Source organism: Liolophura sinensis, chromosome 6, assembly GCF_032854445.1.
Source record: "Liolophura sinensis isolate JHLJ2023 chromosome 6, CUHK_Ljap_v2, whole genome shotgun sequence".
Classification (NCBI taxonomy): Eukaryota; Metazoa; Mollusca; class Polyplacophora; order Chitonida; family Chitonidae; genus Liolophura; species Liolophura sinensis.
The window spans coordinates 2,383,322-2,406,042 of NC_088300.1; the positions used below are offsets into that span (position 1 = coordinate 2,383,322).

Below are 22,721 nucleotides of genomic sequence, written 5' to 3' on the forward strand. Positions count from 1 at the left end.
CAACTTCCTCTTTTAAGGTCTTAGGTGTGACTCGACCCTGGACAGACCCTGGATCTACCGCTCCCGAAACAGACGCTCCACCCACTGTATTATCGGGGCCAGTCGTCTGATGTGTGACCAATGCATTAACTGAATGTGCCAAAACAGTCCTTGGCTGACAAATTTTTGTGAGACATTAAAACGACACTGGGATAAAAAGATAACAAAGCTGCTGTCACAAACCATATTATCTCTGTTTTCCTTCTCTTCATCATCAGATACGAATGTGAAGGAGGTTTCGCTCTCGTTGTCACTGTCAGCATCATCGGCCACAGGACGTCGTTTTATACCCCTCTTCTGTGAGGACTTGATCTGTGAGCTGTAAGAGGTGAACACGACACTGCATGTAAGCATATAAGTTTGGCATGTGTCACATTTACACTGGCCCTATATCAATATTTATATCACAACTTCTTATTCAGTGAGTTGGAGGTAGTTCAAAAACATGATCAATTTTAAGCCTTTAAAGAAAAGACAACAAACAGTAAAACTTGAGATATTTAGGACGAGGGGTGAGAACAGGCCTAAACGGCCAGACATTTTGCTGACAATGGTGACTCTATGCATCAACTTTCAATCAGTAATTCACCATGTTAAAGCATCGGGGAACTAGATATCTAGTCACTGATACTCCATGCATACATAGTGAACAGGCAAAACAGGGTTCTGGTGATGAAAGCGGAAACGCCTGCATCTTCGGCTCATAGAAATAAGTTGAGTCTGATTACTTAAAATTCCTAGCATGGTGGCACTTCCTGTTATCTCAATGTGCACAATTTTGCTTACTTGAACTCTAATATTTAAGCTATGTAACATCACATGAACATATCGCTTCTAAAACTTCGTGTGGGATACTTTATCATTGAGTACTAACATTTGGTCCAGAGTGAGAAGCCTTTTCATTTAAGTTTTTGGGTATGTAATTTGCTACATTGTTTACATAATTTTTCACTTTGTCTTTAATCATGTTGATGGACTTTTTAAGTTTTTCCTGAATTATTCCATTTTCTATTGTCCTATCTTACTCGTCTCTAAGATATTACATGTTACATATATGTATGTAACATACATATATGTAACACTACCAAAATTCTTCACTTAAAAAATCAGTTTCTTGCTAAAAATCTTGCAAACCTTCAGAACACTTCTGATTGGCTTCAAATGGCACGGAACCAAATGACATTTTACATTTGTTGTCTGCCAAAAACTTGCCAAAATAAAAATGACATTTTACATTTGTCTGCCAAAAACTTGCCAAAATAAAAATGACATTTTACATTTGAAATATGTCCTTGATTTCAACCCGTATACACACCGTAAGCTTAAATCCTGACATGATAGATCCTACATACAACTGTAGCCATACCTGTCAGTGAACCTTCCTGAGCACAACCCCAGCAGTTCCTCCATGTCACCTGTGTGAGCGTTGTCATCCTCCATCTCAGGCTGCCAGAACAGGCTACGGCTTGTCCTCTTGTCCCCTGGGGGAGGGGCACTCTGGGATGGATCCCCAAATCTCCCTGAGCACAGCCCCAGCAACTCATCCATGGTGGACTCCTCAAATGAGGGACCCAGCAGGCTGGCAGGCTTGTGCTTGGGCTTCTTCAGAGTAGAATTTACTTTCAGAAACCTGTCATTTACAAATTAAGTTCACTTTAATTTCATAGTTTTCTTCAGTATTGTGCTAAACAATGATCAAGAAAACAAAAATTCAAATTAGTTCCTTAATGGTAATAGTTATGTTGCACTTCATATTTACTGCCTAAAACAATACCTTATATTAAAATGACTTCCAAGGCTACAACATATGGGTACGTTTTTCTCCAAGTAAAATTTGTCAACATACCAGCCATTACCTGTGTAATTAGATGTGGTGTAGATGATATGTCTTTAGCACAGGTATTCAGATGTTTAACAGAGTACAGATAAAGATTTCCAGTAAAATACTGATACAACAGAATGTAACAGAACCAGGTGATCACAATGATCGCACTTACCCATCAGCATCAAGCATCTGTGACTGAGTGTCCTCTGACAGAAAGTGAAGGCTCTGAGAATCTGACGGGGCCAGCTGGCTGTGCTGACTGGACTCTGTGGTACTGTACAGGTCCTGAGAGTCTTCAATGGGCAGGCTGAGGGGGCGTGGCGCAATCTTACACGTCCAGCTCTGAAACAGGGTACAGAAATGCCGGATTGACCCATTACTTTAGTATTAAAACATCACACTGACAAATTGACAGACACATGCAGGGCTCAAATTAGAAAATCTCCTTTGGCCTGCAACTTTCTTCCAGTCATCAACTTTTTAGCAGGCACAACAGCAGATGACCTGCAATTTTTAAATATGGCCTGCCAATTTAGTAGTTAAATTAAACCTTGAGGTCCATTTTCAACAACTTTCTGATATTTGCCTGCCTCAATGTTTAATCACTGAATTCCAAAATCCAGTATGTCCATAATGAAGTGGGCTTTTAGATTCACTCTAAAGCAGGAGAGAATAGGACCTTTATTATCACTTCTGCAAGTATAAATCCAATCCACATTGTTGCAAATCCACAGACATATTTCCTTCTCTCTCGTCAAAATAATTATTTGCAGTCATGGTGAGTTGAGTCTACTAACATTTCGGAACCGCACGCCAAAAGACATGGAAATCAACCTAACAGGAACACGCAGCCCAAAATGACTAGCGATGATTTCATCAGCCAGGGATTAAAAATAAAAAGAACAATTTGCTCTGTCAGTCAAATGAGAAAGTAAACTCCAAAGGTCTCAGTTAAGGCTTGCGGCTATCATTTATCGTCTGCGCAGCTGTCTCGTTATCTATGTTCTCTGAACGTGGCCTTAGATTCAATCTGGACTTGAAGAGAATGAAGAGAGAAAAGTTTGCATTTTATCCGATTTTCTGCATATAGCTCCAAAATGGATTTAAATGTGCACTAGTTATTGAAAGGATCCCTTTATCTTCAATCCAAAAAAGAAGTCAACATTGGTTTTGCTGCTAGTTGATGCAAAAACTGAAGGTACATGGCACAATACGAGTGCTCATGCACCCATAATCGAAGGGAGATAAAATTGTTCTTAAGTAGCGTTCGTTATCAGAGTAATCTCTCAGAACATATCTCTGTGGTTTGCAACGGCCATGAACGGTGTTTCCTATGTTTTCGGTGAATAATAAATTTGTTGTATCTTTATCACACCGCCATAAATTAGAAAGCAGAACTTACAGTTGTCCACACATTGAGACCTCATACTTGGCTTGCGAGTTTATTTGTTCCTTTTTTTTTTTTTCGGCAGGCCAGTTTTTTGCAATTCGTGGTGCACATGGTACATTGGATAGGAAATTGACCGTACACCGCCGAGACAACTAAATCGTGACAAGTAATCATGAATACTTTAATACCAGTGGCAGCTGGCTTACAAAGGACAAGCATGTGTTCACTTGGCTTGGTTTACTCTCTTCGTCATACTGGAAATCTTTTGTTTATATTTACCAACTTCTCAACAACTGTCAGTCATTTTATTTATTCATTTGATTGGTGTTTTACGTCGTCTTTACATCAAGAGTATTTCACTCATACAGTGGTATTCCCAGCATTGCAGTGGGAGGAAACCCACAATCATCTGCAGGTTAATGGCACATATCAATCAACACCAAGTTCATTATACCCTGTGGCTACAAGACAGTGAAATAGCCAACCTGAGCACCTGATCAAGTTTATTAATTGATATTTAAAATAACAAGAACACTGTGTGACTAAGAGTCCTGAACAAAGCCATAGCTCTACCTCTGGCTGTGTAGCTGATGATATATGTTTGGTGAATGGAGTCATGCAGTCTTCCTCAAAACTGACATCCTTCTCATTTTCTGTCCCAGCTTCTACAGTCATTTCAACATCTTCCTTTTCTTCTGAAAAAGCAAAGTTACAATATAGGCAATCACTAAAATCAGGAGACTTCTTTTTCAGAAATTCTAAGGTTTCATTTATTTTTTGTCCATTCCCATAAGTCAACCATTACAACCAAGTTCTATTTAGTATTGAAATTGCACAGCTCTGGGTACGTCCCAGAGTCATCACAGCAGAGGCCTTCTTCTGTCATCTTGTTCCAGCTGTGTGCATGTATTTATTTATTTATTTGATTGGTGTTTTACGCCGTACTCAAGAATATTTCACTTATACGACGGCGGCCAGCATTATGGAGGGAGGAAAGCCACGACCATCCCCAGGTTGCTCTGTGCGCATGTAACCGACAGGTGAAACTTCAGGTCATTTATTGTAAGTTATTTCACATCAGATCAAAAAAAAAAAAATATGCAAATCAAATTACTCAACATTAAGAACAGTGAATTATTACTCGTAACAAACTTTTTAATGATGGTCTGACTTTTCTTAAGTTTGAAAAAAACAAACCAAGCAGCTGAAACTTCCACATGCCACAGCTGACTTATTGCTAGCATATTTTAACGATGAAAGTGCCCATGTTAAATATGGCAACCAATTCTGATGAAATTGACATGGACAGAGATGGGAAAACAGGTAAACTCAGACAAGCTGTTTTTTAAGTCATGTGATGACTGAGGAGGAAGCAGAAACTGATGATGAAAAACTTTTTTCATCTCAATGTTAAGGGCAAAACTGTACGGTATTGATGACCTGCACTTATGATCATGTTTTATCTCTACACCAAGGAGTTTCATGGTCCAGTGCATGAAGAGTCCTTGAAATTCTTGTCAGAGCTAAAACATGGTTACGAGTTCAAATCCTCTTCTCGTATAGCTTCTCTCGCTATGGCACATTAAAGTGAGAAATCTTTAACCTTGACCATCCTTCGATTCCTCGTCATCACTGATAGTGAGAGCTCGGGGTTTCTTCACTTTCTGGCACGGCTTGATTACATCTTCATCCATGTCCATGTCATCATCTGTAAAGGACATCAACAGATTATTTGAAAGAAAACCTCAAATTACTTCAAAACATTGCTTCGTCGGAAAAACCGGTTTTCATAATGTATCAGACTTCCTCTTCCAGACTTTACTTGTTATGAAAATAGATTACTTTGTTCCTTTGGCTTTTCACTGAGCAGAGACGCAAGGCGTATATCACAATGTGAAGTTCACAGGGACAGGAGTGCGACTCCAGGAATAGGACAGTAGTTGGCAGTGAAACGAAAAATATCATTCGCTCAAAATGACAGGCCTACTTACAATTGGGTCTACCAAGCAATTACCTAATGGACTGACCCACACGATGAAGTTAATCCAACACAATGTCAGTTACGCAACGATATTTCACAGAAGATTGGAAGTGATGTATTGCACCATGTGTAAAAATTACAGTGACCGCATATAGCCCCTCCCCGGTCAGTTATTACAACAGATACATGTCAAAACTAAGCACACAGTGCACTTAATCATACATGGGCCAACAGTTCAGTGCGAAGAAATTTTGTTCTGGGAGTTGTAAAAATGTCAGGTAACTATTAGGGATCAACAGGACAATTGTCCTGCTGGTTTTACTTCTAATTTCTATCCCTGCCAACTGTCAATCCTGAACACTCATTTGTCCTATAGTGTGAACAGTGATCTGTATTGTTGCAAATAGGTAAACACGACACACTGGTTACAAATCATTGTATGACATCAAGATGAACATCACATTTTATTTTCATTGAGCATAGAATGAGAACTAAAACTGTAGTGGGATCACTCCATCACTCCAAACAATAATATGAATTCATTATCGCTCTTCTTTTAAGGATCTTCTTCCAACTCACTGTGTTTGTCCTCCTTCATGGTATCCTCTTCATCAGACAAGGTAAGCTTGAGGCTCTCGTTCTCTTCATCATCAATGGCCTCAGCTTTATCCTCCTCATCACCTATCTCACAATCAGCTGCATCACAGTCATCCTCATCCTCAGCTTCCTCATCAGCAAAGGGGTTCACCTGAGAAATCACACAGAATCCAGTCAAAATCATTAACAGAAACGTAGTGCCTTACACCATGCCACAAACAGCATGTCACCATGTACTACAGCAAGTTTAGGACTAGTATACAAAAAAAAAGCACACAGCGTAACAGCCAGAAATTATACACATGAATAATTCCGAATACCTACCTCCCTATCTCCTTCATCTACGTCCTCATCTATGTCCTCATCTTCCTCCTCAGCCGAGGATATCTGATCCCCTGGTTTATAATCCCCATCCTCTTCTTCCTCTGTATCACTCCCATCTGTCATCTCAGCCTCCTCTTCCTCTTCTGCATTCCCCTCCTCATAACCCTCCTCATTATCCAACTGGTACAGCTCCACTCTCTTCTGGCGAGCCTCCTCCCTCTTGACCCTCATCTGAGCTGACAGCTGCTCTTTCAGGGCCAACAGTTTCGCTCCTGTAAAATTCAACCATATTAGCAAATGACAATAAGACATACTTAACTTTCTACACCACATAATTTCCTAATATAAATAATCATGAATTAGACCATGATCAAACATGTGCCCAGTTTTCTTTAGTCTTGACATGTCATATCAACATAAGTTAAACACATACACCAATTATTAATAACTAAATAAAAATGTACATTTAGTGCTTGTAATCTACATATTTTCAGTACATGTAATGTACATGTACAGACTTAAATGTCACACTGGTGGAATTAATTTCTTAAGGGTTACTCTCAATACCATTAAATTAAAAAAAAAAAAATCTTTGACACTTTTAAAAACACTATGAATGTGAATGGATGTACTTGCCTGGTGTGTCACACTGAGAAAGAGGGTCCTCCGGTTGTTCTGGGTGATACACCACTGTGGTTAACTTCAGCTCCTCCTTCTTATCCACGCCTATCTCCTTTTGTACAATACTGGCAACGCCAACAACAATCATCAATAACTTACTTTAGCATTTTAATGGTTTCACGTTTTATGAAACTGTACATGACGGCTGTCATATTTAGGTCTTGAAAAACAACTGGGCCATGCCACTGGTACTCAACAAACATTATGGCACAAAATTATCAAAAGATGATCAACCAACCAATCAGCTATTTCAATCACAGGATTCAACTGGAAAAATGCAACCTAATCTAGGGATATTGAACATTTCTAGACATTCAAGAGAATCAACCATTTTTCAACAACCAACTAAAAAGTAGTTCAGCACTACCATTTCATATGTGACAATTGGTGATTTAGAATGGTTCTGCTTATCATAAAATCGGTTATTCACTCCTTCAGTATCTCACCTGATACTGTGGTCTTTGCTCTGTTGAGGTTTCTTCTTCTTGGAGTGTTGTAGAAATCTGGACATAAGGCTGACCACCCCTGGGTTAGTGGGTGTCTGCCGACCATCACCATCATCCAGACTGATCACCATGTGGGGAGAGCCACTCAGCTTCGGCGTAAGGGTCTTCAAGTCAGCCACAGACAGGGCCTTCTGGTTTAGAGTAACACTTGTCTTCTCATTACCATACACGGACTCCACTGTCAGACCCACAATATCTGTCCTTAGCTCACTGTTATCAGTTACAGGATTTGCAGCACTGTTTGTCCTTTCAGTTTTAAGAATATTGTTGAGCATGTTGATGTCACATTCATCAGGGGAGATAGCTGCAGCAAACGCACCTTCCTCTGGGTCCTCAAACAACTGAATACTGCTGGTATTAGGCGAGACATCTGCATTTGAATTCTGAATTCTAGCCTCATTACCACTTGATCCAGTCAATGTACACTCTGCACTGACTACTGTATTCTCCACTTGTAATGTCAAAGGCTTGGAGATAATATCTGGTAGCTCCTTCACTGCTAGATCAACACACAATGCTGCTTCAGCTCTAAGTTCTTCATTATTAGTGTCCATTTCCACAACTAAGTCCGGGAGGGTGTCGAAATCTTCCTCCTGTAAGAGACTTACTCTCTCAGCAGCTTTTTCCAGCACTACCTTTTGTTCAACAGGGTCACTACTGGATGAACCCACAACCTCTTCACTTTCCTTAACCTCAACATTTTTATCTTCCTTGCTTGCCAACGCTTTTTGTTTTTTCAATTCCTCTCGCCGTTTATTTCTTTCTCTTTCCTTCTCCTCATACCATGAGATGCTCCTGTGAACAAAATAGTTCAAAATAACTGGCATCACAGCATAGCGCATAAAAATGACGTGAAAACTGTGAACTGATGGGATAAAGATTACTCTGGTCATCCTATTCATGTACCCTCCCACTGATTACACATTCAGGATATTCCCAGCCAAGAGACCATAAATGGCCTCAACATGTAAATTTTACATTTTTCAAGTTAATATATAATAATACAATGACACTAACACCTTTTTTTAAACAATAATGTGATAAATACTGAAATTCTTGAACCTTCATAGAAGGGCATTCTTCTGTACAGACTGATAAAATTTTACGTTCTGAATCCTGAACTTGGTCATCCCAACCCATGTAGTTTTGTCTCCAAAATCAAATTGAAAATGTAATTTGCTTTTTCACATGTGAAACAGTTGAGGAATTAGGGTATGCAAATAGAAAAATACATATCTTCAACATAACTTTATTTTTCTTCTCATTACAGGTTAACTATGCATTTGACTCTCAGCTTACTGTTTGCTGGTTTGTTTGTTTCAGGTTTAGCATCATCAGCTCATTGACATAATGTGATGTTATCAAATTAAACACATATATTAACATACATCTATTTTCACAATTTTTCAGTAAGAGACAGCCTACATCTTGGTAACAATTCCCTTTGTCCAAATTTGGTCCAAATATTAAAGGAATAGACAAGGTCCAGCATTAAACAGTGACAAGGGTCAGGGGACTGGTCAGGGAATGAGAACTGGTGCTCAGTAGAACACACCCCTCTGGACATTAGCTCTTTGATGGCTAGATTTGACAATTGCACTTTAGAACCCACGCTTTCACAGAAGGCTTTGGCAGTGTAGCCGTTTCCTCACTAAGGAAGCGTAAGCTTACCTGAAGCCAGCAGCGCCTTTCAGAGTCTTGAGGGCTGACTGTTTCTGAGCTGCACTGTTCAGAAAGTCACTCAAAGACTTGGGCTTTGGCTGGTGATAAGGAATGTTTACTCTCGACTCTACAAAAAAAAATTCAACACAGTTTAAGTAACAAGTAAACAAAACAAAAAGGCCTTCTGTAGTCAAGACAAAACAGAGACGTAACAGATGAAAGCTTGAAACATTCAACATTATGACAGACACAACGTCACCTCTGACAGCCATGTCTTCTGTATCACTGTCAGAAATCCTGATTTTATCAACATAGAACAACTTGCAGCTGAGTTAAAACACATGCAGATACCTCTTATTAGCCTCTGAGTTTCACTGTGTATTTCCTGTCTCTCTTCCATCTCAGCCTTCTTCTGTTTACGGGTTGACGGTTTCTTAGCAGCACCCTACAGAAGATACCATAAACTGAAGAACGCATTATTACACTGGCCGTCATAAGGACTATCATGTAATCTCAACTAGGAGTAGCAATATTACATGTAAATTAAAGGAGAAGAAAACTTAAAAACATGACACTATAGGTTGAAAAGAGCCTTTTTCATATTTTTCCTCGCCATACACGTTAAGCCTGGAAATGGCAAAGCTGGCACAAATCGCCAATCCCTTCGCGTCCTCCATCTTTAACAACCTGTAATTTATGCTGGGAATGTGTTGCCTCTCAGCCAATGAGAGTCGTTAAAACTTCCGGCTTGTTCGTGTAAACTCGGAACGTACGTCCAATATTCTGGTTTCCTGATCGTCAAGCGGAATGCGAACTGTACTGTTCGCTACCTTCTGGGAAGAAGAGTTCTATCGGAAATGTACAAACTGCACTTCAGCCGTTTTCGATGGCAATTCTCCTCCTAACACAGAAGACTTCAGGACTAGGCAAAATGGAGTCACCCCCAGCAGATTTTGGCTCTGACTTTATTTATAATTTGTCAACTTGAGGTACATACATGTATTAGATTTTTTTTATGATATGCACCTGCGAGGAAATGCATACTCTTTTCAATAGTATTTGTTTGATATTTAAATTTTCTTCTCCTTTTAAGTGGAGTGAGTGCGTGCTTGGGGTTTAACGTCATACTTAACAATTTTTCAGTCATATGACGACGAAGGAATCCTTAGAGTGCATGTAATATGCCTCCTTGTTGCAGAACGGATTCCACCGATCTTTTATCTAGTGCTGCTTCACTTAGACGCCTTACCAAAGGCAAATAAGCTGCCCCACCATTATACCATTATATTGATACAGGTCTCCTTCATGCTGAACGCCAAGCGAGGAAGTTACAACTTCCTCGTTTAACGGAGAAGAAAATTTAAATATCAAACAAATACCATTGAAAAGAGTATGCATTTCCTTGTAGGTGCATGTCATAAAAAAAATTCTAATATGTACCTCACGTTGATAAAATTATAAATATAGTCAGAGCCAAAATCTGCTGTGGGCGACTCCATTTTGCCTAAGAACTAGCATGGAAGTCTTCTGTGTTAGGAAGAGAATTGCTGTCGGAAAGGGCCGAAGTGCAGTTCGTACATTTCCGGTAGAACTCTTCTTCCCAGAAGGTAGCACACAGTACAGTTCATTTTCCGCTTGACAACCGGGAAACCAGAATGTTGGACGTAGGTTCTGAGTTTACACGAACAAGCCGGCAGTTTTAACAACTCTCAATGGCTGAGAGGCAACCCCCCCCCACCCCCCCAGCATAAATTACAGGATGTTAAAGATGGAGGACGTGATGGACTCAGCAATTTATGCCAGCTTTGCCATTTCAGGCTTTACGTGTATGGCGAGGAAAAATCGCAAAATTATGCAGCAGAAAAAAAGATAGAAAAAAATGTGCTTTTTACAGTCTACAGCCTTTCTAAAGTTTTCTTCACCTTTAAAGTCTAAGGTGTGACTCGACCCAGGATAGACCTTGGATCTACCGCTCCCGAAGCGGAAATTAAAGTGGAAGACAGCACCTGACTAATATTTATGTCCACTGAAAGACTACCGTTCAAAGCATCTTAAACTGACATTAAATATTTTAGATTTCTTTCAACCCAGTAAAAGTTTAGTGAACTTCTTTTTGACACAGCTTCAGCGCATTTCCATTACCGACTGCAAGGTACTCTACCTCTCTAACTTCAAAGTTATTTTCCGTATTATAGTCAAAGCAGTAGCCTATGGCAAATAAACATTGTGGACTTCAGCGACGAAGTTCCAAGTGAGAAATACCTTTCTCGAAAAGTAGACATACTGGAATGATATTTCATTCTCTGATTAAATTGTTCATACAGTAAACCTGCTATATCATTTACAGTTTAAGTAGCCTGCAGATGCACGGCCGGGGTATTCCTGGTTCGGGACGTACCATCCAGAGGGGGTTGTGCTGGTGATTTTTATCCCTACTAAATATTTACAAGATGACCATGGGATTGTTGTAGAGCTAGATTCAGGCTCAATCCTGAAACAAATGGAACTAAATCTAAGCACCTCTGAGGCTGATCTTGGCATTCAACTGTCATACAATTTTATGCTTCAGTTTTATGGTGGTGGCCTCTAAGATGAGAGCAGTGCTGACCTAGTTATCACAAACATCAGAGAAAGCACCTTGGCTTGAACATGGTGTTTCAATAATTTCACTGTATTTTATAAAAGGAAACAGAAAGAAAAATCCTCCCTGATATGCAAGAAAGACAAAGGAGCAAAATTTTAATTTCTCCATTCTAATAAACTTAAAAAATTACATCATAAGATTTAGTTGATTTTAAGCACTGTCTGGTGAGCCCAGTGAGTCTTCTTATTCACATCAACCTTCTGCATCCCAATTAAACTTTTCACTGACTCTGATATTTATTTAGAAGCTGCTGACTAAACGGTAAAATGTATTTGTATAATTTGAACAGCATGTCTAAGTAGGCCTAAGGCCTACTGGGGAGATTAATGCGATTTGGGCCAAGACAGTATGCTAATGTCCGACACCGTTGTATATTACACGGCTTGTAAATCAACTAATTTTATGTCTGTGGTGACCTGTACATGATACAGACCTGCCGAACAACACTGTGTGAAATGGCCCCACAGCTATACGTAACTAAACTGTTGTAAACAATCTACAAAATGATGTCAAATGCAGTAGTCCTGTGTTATCATATCTCACTTCATGGACTCAACGGGTAAAGGCTACGAAAATCCTGCTTTCAAATGAAATATGTTTTAGCCAGGTGCCGTCTTGTCCTTTAAGTAAAAGTTAGTGGGTAGACCACTATTTCTAGTTACCATCATCCATTTTAGATTTTTTCTAGGCTACATAAAATGCAGTAAAATCTTTGAATTCTAAGATGAGCTTTATGAGCTACTTTTTGTGTCAGTAATGTCAAAATTAAAAAGTAATGCGAAGGTCTTTCCAGTTTCCCTTTTTTTTCCTTCACACTAAGCAAAGAATATTATACTGAAAAGTTCACCTTTTTCAGCCTGGCTTTGAGTTTGTCACTGATTGGCTGCTCTTCTCGGTCTGACTCAGAATAGCCCCGATTATCAGACTCCATGCTACTTTCATCATCAGAATCATCATGCTTTCTCACATTTCCTGAAATGTACATATACATACATGTACATTACTCTAACCCAAGGATCCAGGGTCTTTAGTGTGAAATGACAAAAAATGGGTCATACAGTGCTTTTATAAAAGCAGACCTGCCTACCCCTAGTGAATGTAATATGTACAAACACTCACGTTTACGTGTACAAATAAAATTTTATGTGTACAAAATCATGACAACAATACGGCAAATATATTTTTAACCCTTCTTTGAATTCACTACAAATAAAAACACCAATGCCAAAAAGTTTTAATTAGGGTAACCTTTTACTTGTGTCACTAAAACAGAGATGTCTGGAATTTTCAAAAATGGGACTAAGGTGTCCCAGAGGAAAACAAAAGACATTTTTGGTGTGTTAGTTTAGGTCATAAGGAGGAAAATTGTGAAAATAATGATGTTATTATGGATATAGCATGTTTAGCTGGTGCATAAGTTTTGATGTGTTCTGTGTATTTTCTGTGATCAGGCTTTTTTTGACGATTTGCTTCTTGCGCTGTAAAAAAATATTGCAGATTTGAACAAATGTCACATAAATGGATACCCTAAAATACTTGTGACAGAAGCAATCTTGAATTCATTGAGTGTGACAGCCACTCTAGACCGGGGGACCTGCACTGATCATGTAAGGATGTGGATTTTCCAGTTGTAATTTCTGCTGTAATTTTGAGAATTAAGGAGTGCTTGTTCAAGAATTTCTCACTGTAAGTGACTTAAAGCTTTTACATCCGCTTTCTTCGTGCACATCAGTGACAAGCATTTAATCGCCAGCCATGTTGCTGGGAAAAGCATGCTCAATAACAAGGGTTGACATAAAAAGACAGAACGAAAAGAGTCAACAGACGAAACACTTTGCACACTACATTTCAGCTATATTAATTAATTATTTATTAAGTTGGGGGTTTCCTACTAAATCCTCGCTGTAATGTGAATGCTAAACCATTGGATCTGATACTAAAAACGAACTTGTATAAAAACGCAATCAGACTTTGGCTTTTATTTTTTTCTATGGTGTATGTCTATGCATGGTGTCTAAGCATTTTTTATACTTCTTTGGCATACAGTCGGATGTTCTACATGATTGGCGTAAAAACTATGCCAAAATTGTACAACTAGACAGGTCTGATAAAAGTCATCAAGTACAATAAATTCAATCTTCCATGCAAAAACTATTGGACACAGAGTTAAATTATTTTAAAACAGGCTTAACTTTCATATTGACAAATATACAGTAACATGCGATAAATTGCAATGCAATTCTAGCTTTGTGGAGTCTATCCATGAAGTTAACATCCCAACAGCACATGGAAAATGGAAATTGAGTGTTACGCAATAAATCTCATGTTTATTACTTTATTAACTGAGTAAACATCAAGGACCTACCATCCTCATCACTGTCAGTCTCTGCATCAAAGATTGTGCTGTCAAAGGTCATTTTCCCCTGACAAAAATTAGAGAAACTTTCAGGACATATCTTGGAAGGTCATTTGAGCACAGCAAATTTGATTTGCATACAGTAAATACAGAATATACAACTTACATTCAACAATGATTAATAATACAAATCAAATATTAAAGGACTTGTAACACATTTAGACAACACAATCTGCCACAACCTGACTTATCACACTTCTACTAATACCATACCTGGACAAAACCTACATTCAAAACTGGAACTTGGGGTCAAAATGAAACTAAGCTACGCACACCTAACATTTTTGGACTGTTTTGGTTTAAAACAAACAAAAAAAAAGTCTTACTGCATTGCTTTCATCCTCCTCATCTCTTCCCTTTGCTAAACAAAAACAAACAATGATGGCTTTCAGAAACATTGCAATAATATAATACCACATTTCTTGGTTATCACAACCACATTTATGAATTGTGGCAGTGGGCAATGTCCATATTACGACGACAGTGGAAAGTTATCAATACACACATCATTTCTGCATTGACAATGTGAGCACGTGATCAAAAGGCAAAAAAACGCCCCAGATAGCACAGTTGGTAGAGCGTCCGCTTCGGGACCGGTAGATCCAGGATCAATCCTTGATCGAGTCACACCTAAGATTTTAAAAGAGGAAGTTGTAACTTCCTCGCTTGGCGTTCAGCATGAAGGGGATAGTGCAACGACTGGTTGACCCGTATTAGTATAATGGCTCAGGCGGGGCGACTTACTTGGCTTCGGTAAGTCGTCTCAGTGAAGCAGCACTAAATAAAAGAGCGGTGGAAATCCGTCCTGCAACAAGGAGGCACATTACACGTACATGCACCCTAAGGATTCCTTCGTCGTCATATGACTGAAAAATTGTTGAGTACGACGTTAAACCCCAAGCACTCACTCACTCAAAAGGCAAAAAAAATATACGGATTTACAATTTGAATATAAAACATATTTGAGCTTACCTGAATCACAACTGTCATCATCATCATTCCCAAGAAATGTTCCCCTCTTAATGCGACTTTTCTAACAGAAGCATTCAAACAGATATTATTTCATATTATTACAATACATAAGGTAATAAGTAAGGTTGAGAGATTTATCTTTATTCCATCGTTTTATATCAACCACCAGTTTTACATGATAAGAGATGAAATTAATCGTAATTGACAACAGACAACATGATAACATATGTAATTACTCGTAACTGATAACAAATAACATGATAACAGATGTAATTACTTGTAACTGACAACAGATTAAATGATAACAGATGTAATTACTTGTAACTGTAACCTTGACACTTATGTTAAGACTTTAAGCCAGGCGTAGGTTGACTTGCAATCCTGAGAAACTGGGTCCAACTGCTTATGTCAAAAAACTTTGACAAAAACCTTGTGAAAATGAGCACTCATAGATTAACACAACTCAGTACAACTGGATGCTTAAGTCCCAGAAATGTAGATCATATTCAACTCTGAAGTAAGCAACTGTCGGTGATCGCAAGTCTGTGTAGATCAACTTAGAAAAAGCAACCGCTACTATGCTCCCAGTCGCCAAAAACCACGATACTCCATGTCACAAGGTCAATCTACGCCTTCCTTAAAATACCTCAGTGCTATTCTTTACACATAATGTTGCACAGACTTACCTTTTTCTTTAAAAGGACAGCTGACAATGACATTCCATCCTCATCACTATCCGTATCATCTCTCTTCTCTAACCCTAAAATTATTTAAATTGCTGAGGGTTTTACACCATTAAATTATTTAGTTATCATGCTAAGAAGTGCTACCACTATACAGCAAGTGTCTATGTGGCTGATTAACAGCTTCACACAGTACAATCATTTTTATCTATCTACTATCGTTTCAATATAGTTACAGTTATTGCATAAAAGTTCCTAATAAAAAAATGGCAAAGATATGATTATATGAAGTAACCTACAGTTAGACCAACACTAGCTTGTACATCTGAATACATACCTTCATCAGACTCCTGATTTGTCACCTGAGTCAATGCTTCCTCTGTTGTCTGCGGAAAGACACATAAAGCAGCTATAAATCAAGACCAATTAGCTACAACATGTATATCGGAATTGCAGACCAAATAGCTCTTATAATGATAAAATAATTAGAGTCACAACCAATGTAATACATGTAGTAACTCAAATTTTCAACAAAGTCTATCAGACACAGTGCAGGTTTTGACATATATGAGGGATGTTACCCAATAATTACAGGTTATTTTATAATTTCCATGAACAACATGTGCCCCTATTTAAAAAATACAAATGTTATGAATTATGTTTTCAATTTGCATCTCATGTTATACTTTAGGGATTTAAAGTACATAAAAAAAATGTTTATGTGACACACAATGAATTTTATAGGCTACAGCAAGCCACATGCTTCATTCAAATTTGTCTTTCTCCACTGTATAGGTCCAAACTAGCCGACTTCAATCTGATTTTTCTATAGGTATATGCATTGCAGGCTTTGTTCAAAATCTGGAAAAATTACTTAGCCAAATTCTTCAACCTTTTCAAAAAAGGGGAAAAGTACAATGCAATCTACTGAATCAATCAGTCTGTGTAAAGTTTGGCTAAAAGTTTTGTGAAAGTGCTACAAAGAAGTAATTCAGCAAACTAAGAGTGATAAAGAGTTACGTGCAGATGGTTGAGCTCATAACTTTAAAGATTTGGGGGTGTGGTTATTTTGCAAATCCACACACATCAACAGAATTAAGGGATGTTTATCAGCTATTTCAGATTTTTTAATGTACAGGTCTAACAAATCATACTGTCAACAGCCAGGTAATGGCAAACAAACTAACCAACTTTCTGGTCACCAGGATATCTTTGGTAAGATTACCTTGTGGATCTGAAAACAAGAAAATCGACACTCCTGTTAGGAGGCTTCACCTCTGAATAGTAGATAGGTATTTCAAGTTCTGTGAGTCAGAGTAGTCAATATTATACACACTTATCTCTTTAAAAAAAAAAGACAAAAAATAATATAACCATGCATATTTAAATGTGGCATGTTTTACAAGACCATGAGCTAAATCATCCTAAACAAATTGGGAACCTTATGCTGCAGAACTCCTTCCCTAAGCACATAGGCTTTAACAGGTGAGCAAGGCTCTTGTAAGGTTACAATGGAAACCAATGCATTGTCATGTTAACATAATAAATTCCACTCGGTTGGTCAAATCTGAGAATGCTATAATTAGCTGATAAAATGGATGCACAAATTTCTGGAAGTTGGTATTTTTGCTTTAATACTCTGAAATGCAATATTCCAGTCAAACATTCCAAAAAAAAAAAGTACGCTTTTTAAATATATACTACACTTAATGGATACGAACATACATGTACATTTGGTCTCATGTTGACATCTCTTTTAATCATGAGAGCTCAAAACAATAACATGTACCTTTCTTACCATCAACTACACCACAGCTATCATCTTCATCAGCGGAGAGGTTGAGGAGCGACTGGAAAAAGAGACAATTTTATTATTATTAAATTTTCATTTTTTCTTTGGTAAATAAAATAAGGTATTCATATCTAAATCAAATCTTTTCTTCTCAAAACAATATATGGAAAACCTCAACATGCCAAATACATTGATTACAATGAAATTACTGTCAATCTACCAATAATTTCTGATTAGTCTTGGTTGAGATTACCCATTGTTGTCATCAAAGATGAAGTTACAACAACTTAACACAGAATGCTAGTAACCCATTTGCTACTCACAATAAACAAGTAAAGCCTACAGATAATAAAGACAAATAAGTTTAACACAATTACATTCGATGCTCATTGCCAAACAATTATTACATAAGGAACCTTACTGACCGTTGACTGGGTCAATCACCCTCTGGTTTATCATTTTAGAAGGAAAGAAAACCCCAATGAGACACATTTCACACTGGTACCAATAGTTTAACAGAACATCGTTCCCTTAGATGAATGAATGAGGTTTTACGTTCAGAATAGTATTCTCATACTGAATTTATAATTAAAAATACGCTACACAGAATGCTGACCTTTTTTTGACTTTTTCTTCGGACCACATGATCATCATCATCATCACTCTGATCTGTTCAAATGAAATAGATTAATTCATAAATAACTGTAGATTTTAATATCAGTTCGCATCTTTGAAAAAAAAATTCGGCTATATATTTGACTATTGCAGACAGACTGACTTGGTGGTGTATGGTATGAGTTGACATGACACTCTACAACACTTGCTCAGGTCCAGCAAACAGACTGATACAAATAAGATTCCTGCTTTTCTTTGAATACATTTTTTTTTTCATACCCTGAAAAACAAACTCAAAGCAATACTGACCACAATCCAGTTGGTCATCGATTGTGTCAGATGGTTTCTCTGCATTGTGCTCATCATAGATCCCCGAGTCGGCTTTATCCAGGCTGTCCTCATCAGTCTTGACACTTGGCTTTCCAGATACATGTGCCTGTAAGTCAATAACAGTATGTAAGCCACTTCAAGTACAACTACATTAAAGTGTGATAATATGCTTGCATATACCCGTCCTGTGACTCATAATAGAGTTCTATCGTCATTCTTTACTCGAGCACCCACTGATAAATAAAGCCTGATTCTCAGTTGTAGGTCAACTTCGGGAAATCCCTGTGACATAATTTTTTTTTTAAAAAAAATTGCAGTGACCAACGCGCAGCTGTGGCTGCACGAGCTGTGGTAAAAAGACTGTATACTCAGACTGTGTAGTTTAATATGTAACTGACTAAATTCCCCTTCACACCTACACCGATGGAAACCCATTTGCAGTAAATTTATCCACTTGCTGAATGGTAGAATATAAGAACGGTATATTACTCATCAAATATTTTGGATGAACTGGTTGACAGACTGCTGCTTAACCTCCTGTCCATCTTCAAAGCAAAGGCAAACTTACTTTCCACTGCCAGCTGGTGTTCAAAAAGCCTATCTTTTCTCAAACCTCAAAGTATCTGCCTGACCAGTTTTCAGAAAAAATTAGTTTCAGTTAAATATTTAAATGCTGACATTTCATTATTAACATCCTTTACAGTTCACATGTCTGGCTCTCAAGTGGAATTCTGGATTACAGTTTCAACCTTCCAGTAATATTTGGCGTTACGCAAATTGAACAATATCAATACCTTGGCAGCACCGTTTTATTTTATATTCGTGCAAGATCACTGAGCTCTAGTTTTGTGCCACGTGAAATATGTAATACACAAGCAGAGGGTTAGCCAGAAATGTGAAAAATGGTGTTCAAACATCCTTTCATTTTCTCCTATCCCTCCGATGTTAATAGTGCTGAAAAAAGGGTGTCCTAATAGTACCAGATTTTTTACTTGAGCGAGGCTCGTTCGATAACAAACGCAATCGGCTTGGATGTTAGTTGAGTACGTATTGTAAGCTTCGAGACTCCGACGACGCTAGGCCAGTATGAGAAAAGGAGTCTTTCGGGCTAGCTGTTATCTAGTGTCTAGTCCCTCTCAAAGTCCTAGTAACATCGCCATCGGCATCATTGTAAAGGCGTACTAGATGCGTTACCCACACTTACCGCCTCAATCTCACCATCTTCCACGATGCCAAGCATTCTTTAACGAAATGACTTAACTTTTTCTTTTAGAATCCTTCTCCAGAGCATCACATAAACAACAAGGATTTTCCTTTTCCGCGCGTTATTTCTGCGCATGACAACTAATGCGCGGTATTTCTCTCAGGGGAGGTAACCATGTCAGAACTACCTGCATCAGCCAGCAACATCGAATGACGATTTTAATTTTTCTTCTCGTCAAATGATAGTTTGTCTCTCTCTATATATAATTACATCCAAATGCTTTCGCAAAATTAGCTTATACAGGCCTATATCGGTATGAAAATAAGGAATATGCTGTAGGATTTAAGAAATAACATTAAAGGCAAAGCCACTCCTTGATTGACAGAGGCATTACTTATGGATAACAACTCCTGGATTTATTGTGTTGGTGACGTTTCGATGTAGGTTCTTACGTCGTTATCAAACCATATGATATACAAGACAACATATATACAGTAAGAGAGTGGGTGGTGTCAAAATCAGGCAACAATGTAACATAGATAATAACTTCAGGGTTAGTGGCTTCAGGGTTTAAGGCGGTCACTGTCTAATCTGATGAGGTCATTGTAGGCGCTCGGTAGGTGGTACCCGCTGTCTCGGTTAAGCTGTGGATTGTATCGTCGGATCATGATGGCTTCCAACAGTTTCCTTCTTTTGTAGTCTGACTGGTTGTTTTGTAGGGTATGAACTGTGTTCCATTGGAGTTGGTGTTCTGGATGGGCTCTGATGTGGTCACTGAGGGCTGATTTTCCATCTAATTTTTCTACTGAGGCCTTGTGCTCTGCAATTCTGATATTGAGTGGTCTACCGGTTTCTCCAGTGTATTGCTGTTGACATTCACAATAAATGCAGTACACAGATCCTTTGGGTTCTTCCCTATGGGTTGGACGTTTCTTTCCATTGGCTTTGAGTAGGGTTTTAAGGTTAGAGGCGGAGGCAGACGTTGTTTGTATGTTCAGTTTGTCATCCAGGAGTCTTCTTACCTGATAGCTTGGGGTGCCTATATACGGAATGGTTATATATATATTGGGGTGGTCGGGTCTCGTTGCTCTGGTCTTGTTAGCCGGGTTGAGGGTTTTACTGATCGTTCTCTCCACTAATTGTAGGGGGTATCGGTTTTGGGTGGTGAAGGCAGTTTTGATGTGATTTATTTCTTCTTGGAGGTTGATGCTGGACATCTGTAGGGCTCGTTTTGTTAGGGTAGATATTATTCCTCTCTTGATCCGATTAGGTTGGCTAGATTGGTAATTCACGTATTGGTCTGAGTGTGTTCGTTTTGTTTAGTGCTACGAATGTGTCATCTACCTTACGGAACCAACACAACGGTTTGATGGGGCTTGCAGCTAAGGCTTTGTTCTCAAATTCTGTCATGTATATTTCGGAGATAATTAAGTGGTGATAGCGGGGATCCCATCGGTAAACCGTGGAGTTGTTCATATATGTCATCCCCCCACGTGAAATAGGTGGAATGCATACCCGAGTCCAGAAGGCTGATTATGCTGTCAGGTTTCATGGCTGTGTTGAGAGGGTGTTGTCCGCTGTTCAGCTTCTGTCGTATGATGTCTAGGGATTCTTCTCTAGGGATATTGGTAAATAGGTCGATGACGTCGTAACTGATCAGTTGGGCTGTGCCTGGAATGTCTTTAATTTTGTTACAAAATTCTGCTGAGTCTTTGATGTAAGATTTGGAAGTTTTGCCCAGAGGAGTTTAGTGAGGTACTGTGCCGTGTCGTAGTGGACAGTGCCTCTGGAGCAGATCAGGAGTCGGGCTTTGATCTCGTTCTTATGAACTTTGATGGTTGCCCTGGCGTAAGGTGCTCTGGGGTGCGTTGTGTTGAGCTTTCGGTACAGTTGGATGTCGATTTCATTGCTGTTCTGCAGGGCTTTGAGTTTTGCCCTAAATTCTCTTTCTAGTTTCGGTGTGGGGTCTTTGGTTATTTGCCCGTATGTCGTTGTGTCGCTGAGCATGTCGTTGACTAGTTGGTTGAATTTGTTCTTGTCAGGTATAACTGCGGCTCTTCCTTTGTCTGAAGGGGCGATGGTGATGGTATTATCGGAGCGTAGGTTCTTGATGGCCGTTCTTTCTTCTCGGTTGATATTTGGTTTTTGCTTGGGTGCTTTGATGAGAATGTCGCTGATTTGGTGTCGGATGTAATCAACATTACCTCCAGGGACGAGTTGTTGAAGACCTTTTTCTATAGCTGACACAAAATCATCTCTGGGGATTTTGTTCTGGGTAGGAATGTAGTTCAAACCCTTAGCCAGTAATGTCGCTTCATTGGGTGTGAGGGTCCGACTGCTTAGATTGATGACGGTTCTGCTATTGTGACTAGTGGGCCGTTGAGTACTCTCTCTGTTAGTGTGCTTAGACAGAAGTTCAAACTTTCTTTTTTGAGATCCTTTAATTTTCTGGTCAAGCCGTTGGTTGCTGTTTGTTTGTGCCTGTCGCAATGATTTGTAATGATGATCACTAAGGGTCGACCTTAGTTTCTCCTGCAGCTAGGTAATGGTGGTTAAGGTTCTTGCTTTGGTGTTCCGGTGATGTTGGATTCTCTCTTTCACTAGTAATTTGCTGGCTGTGTTAATAATCTTCTTTTCTGCATGTGAATGCACTGGGCATTTCAAGGTAAGTCCATTGGGTGTCAGGTTGTTGTTCCTACATTTCATCAAAAAGGTTAGGTGGTTGCTGGTTTTGACATAGATTTTCTCTGATTTGTTGAGCTTGTTGATGTCCGCAATTGCCGCATCTCCATGTTGATGACGTATGGCTTCTTTCAGAGGCATTTAGGAATTGGGATGGTATAGATTGACAGAGGCATTACTTATGGATAACAACTCCAACATTAAAACCGTCCAAGATGAGTATAATGGAATAGCTGAAAGACCATTAAAACCGTCCAAGAAAACACTTGGATTTCTGTTTTTACCATTTGTTTAACCTACTAAAATGCATTTGAATATTGTATTCTATGGTGGCTTTTCTGACCACAACGGGACCAGTGACGTCACATCAGGTTTTTG

The 22,721-nt window shown here is 38.8% G+C and overlaps 1 protein-coding gene across 1 annotated transcript in view; it reads right to left on the reverse strand.

The window, feature by feature from the left end:
• Nucleotides 1-19,775, reverse strand: part of LOC135469394 (claspin-like) — a 34,116-nt gene extending 14,341 nt beyond the window's left edge. The window contains exons 1-22 of the mRNA XM_064748031.1: nucleotides 19,662-19,775; nucleotides 18,437-18,563; nucleotides 18,129-18,181; nucleotides 17,519-17,570; nucleotides 16,875-16,954; nucleotides 16,058-16,106; nucleotides 15,724-15,797; nucleotides 15,038-15,098; nucleotides 14,392-14,426; nucleotides 14,015-14,072; nucleotides 12,497-12,621; nucleotides 9,357-9,450; nucleotides 9,015-9,132; nucleotides 7,284-8,138; nucleotides 6,793-6,902; nucleotides 6,157-6,428; nucleotides 5,815-5,983; nucleotides 4,858-4,962; nucleotides 3,828-3,949; nucleotides 2,037-2,206; nucleotides 1,406-1,669; nucleotides 223-358 (exon numbers count right to left, since the gene is read on the reverse strand). Coding sequence (XP_064604101.1) covers nucleotides 223-358; nucleotides 1,406-1,669; nucleotides 2,037-2,206; nucleotides 3,828-3,949; nucleotides 4,858-4,962; nucleotides 5,815-5,983; nucleotides 6,157-6,428; nucleotides 6,793-6,902; nucleotides 7,284-8,138; nucleotides 9,015-9,132; nucleotides 9,357-9,450; nucleotides 12,497-12,621; nucleotides 14,015-14,072; nucleotides 14,392-14,426; nucleotides 15,038-15,098; nucleotides 15,724-15,797; nucleotides 16,058-16,106; nucleotides 16,875-16,954; nucleotides 17,519-17,570; nucleotides 18,129-18,181; nucleotides 18,437-18,563; nucleotides 19,662-19,697 — 3,165 coding nt within the window. The 5' untranslated portion in view covers nucleotides 19,698-19,775. The remainder of the gene's footprint in view (nucleotides 1-222; nucleotides 359-1,405; nucleotides 1,670-2,036; nucleotides 2,207-3,827; nucleotides 3,950-4,857; nucleotides 4,963-5,814; nucleotides 5,984-6,156; nucleotides 6,429-6,792; nucleotides 6,903-7,283; nucleotides 8,139-9,014; nucleotides 9,133-9,356; nucleotides 9,451-12,496; nucleotides 12,622-14,014; nucleotides 14,073-14,391; nucleotides 14,427-15,037; nucleotides 15,099-15,723; nucleotides 15,798-16,057; nucleotides 16,107-16,874; nucleotides 16,955-17,518; nucleotides 17,571-18,128; nucleotides 18,182-18,436; nucleotides 18,564-19,661) is intronic.
• Nucleotides 19,776-22,721: the final 2,946 nt, after the last annotated feature.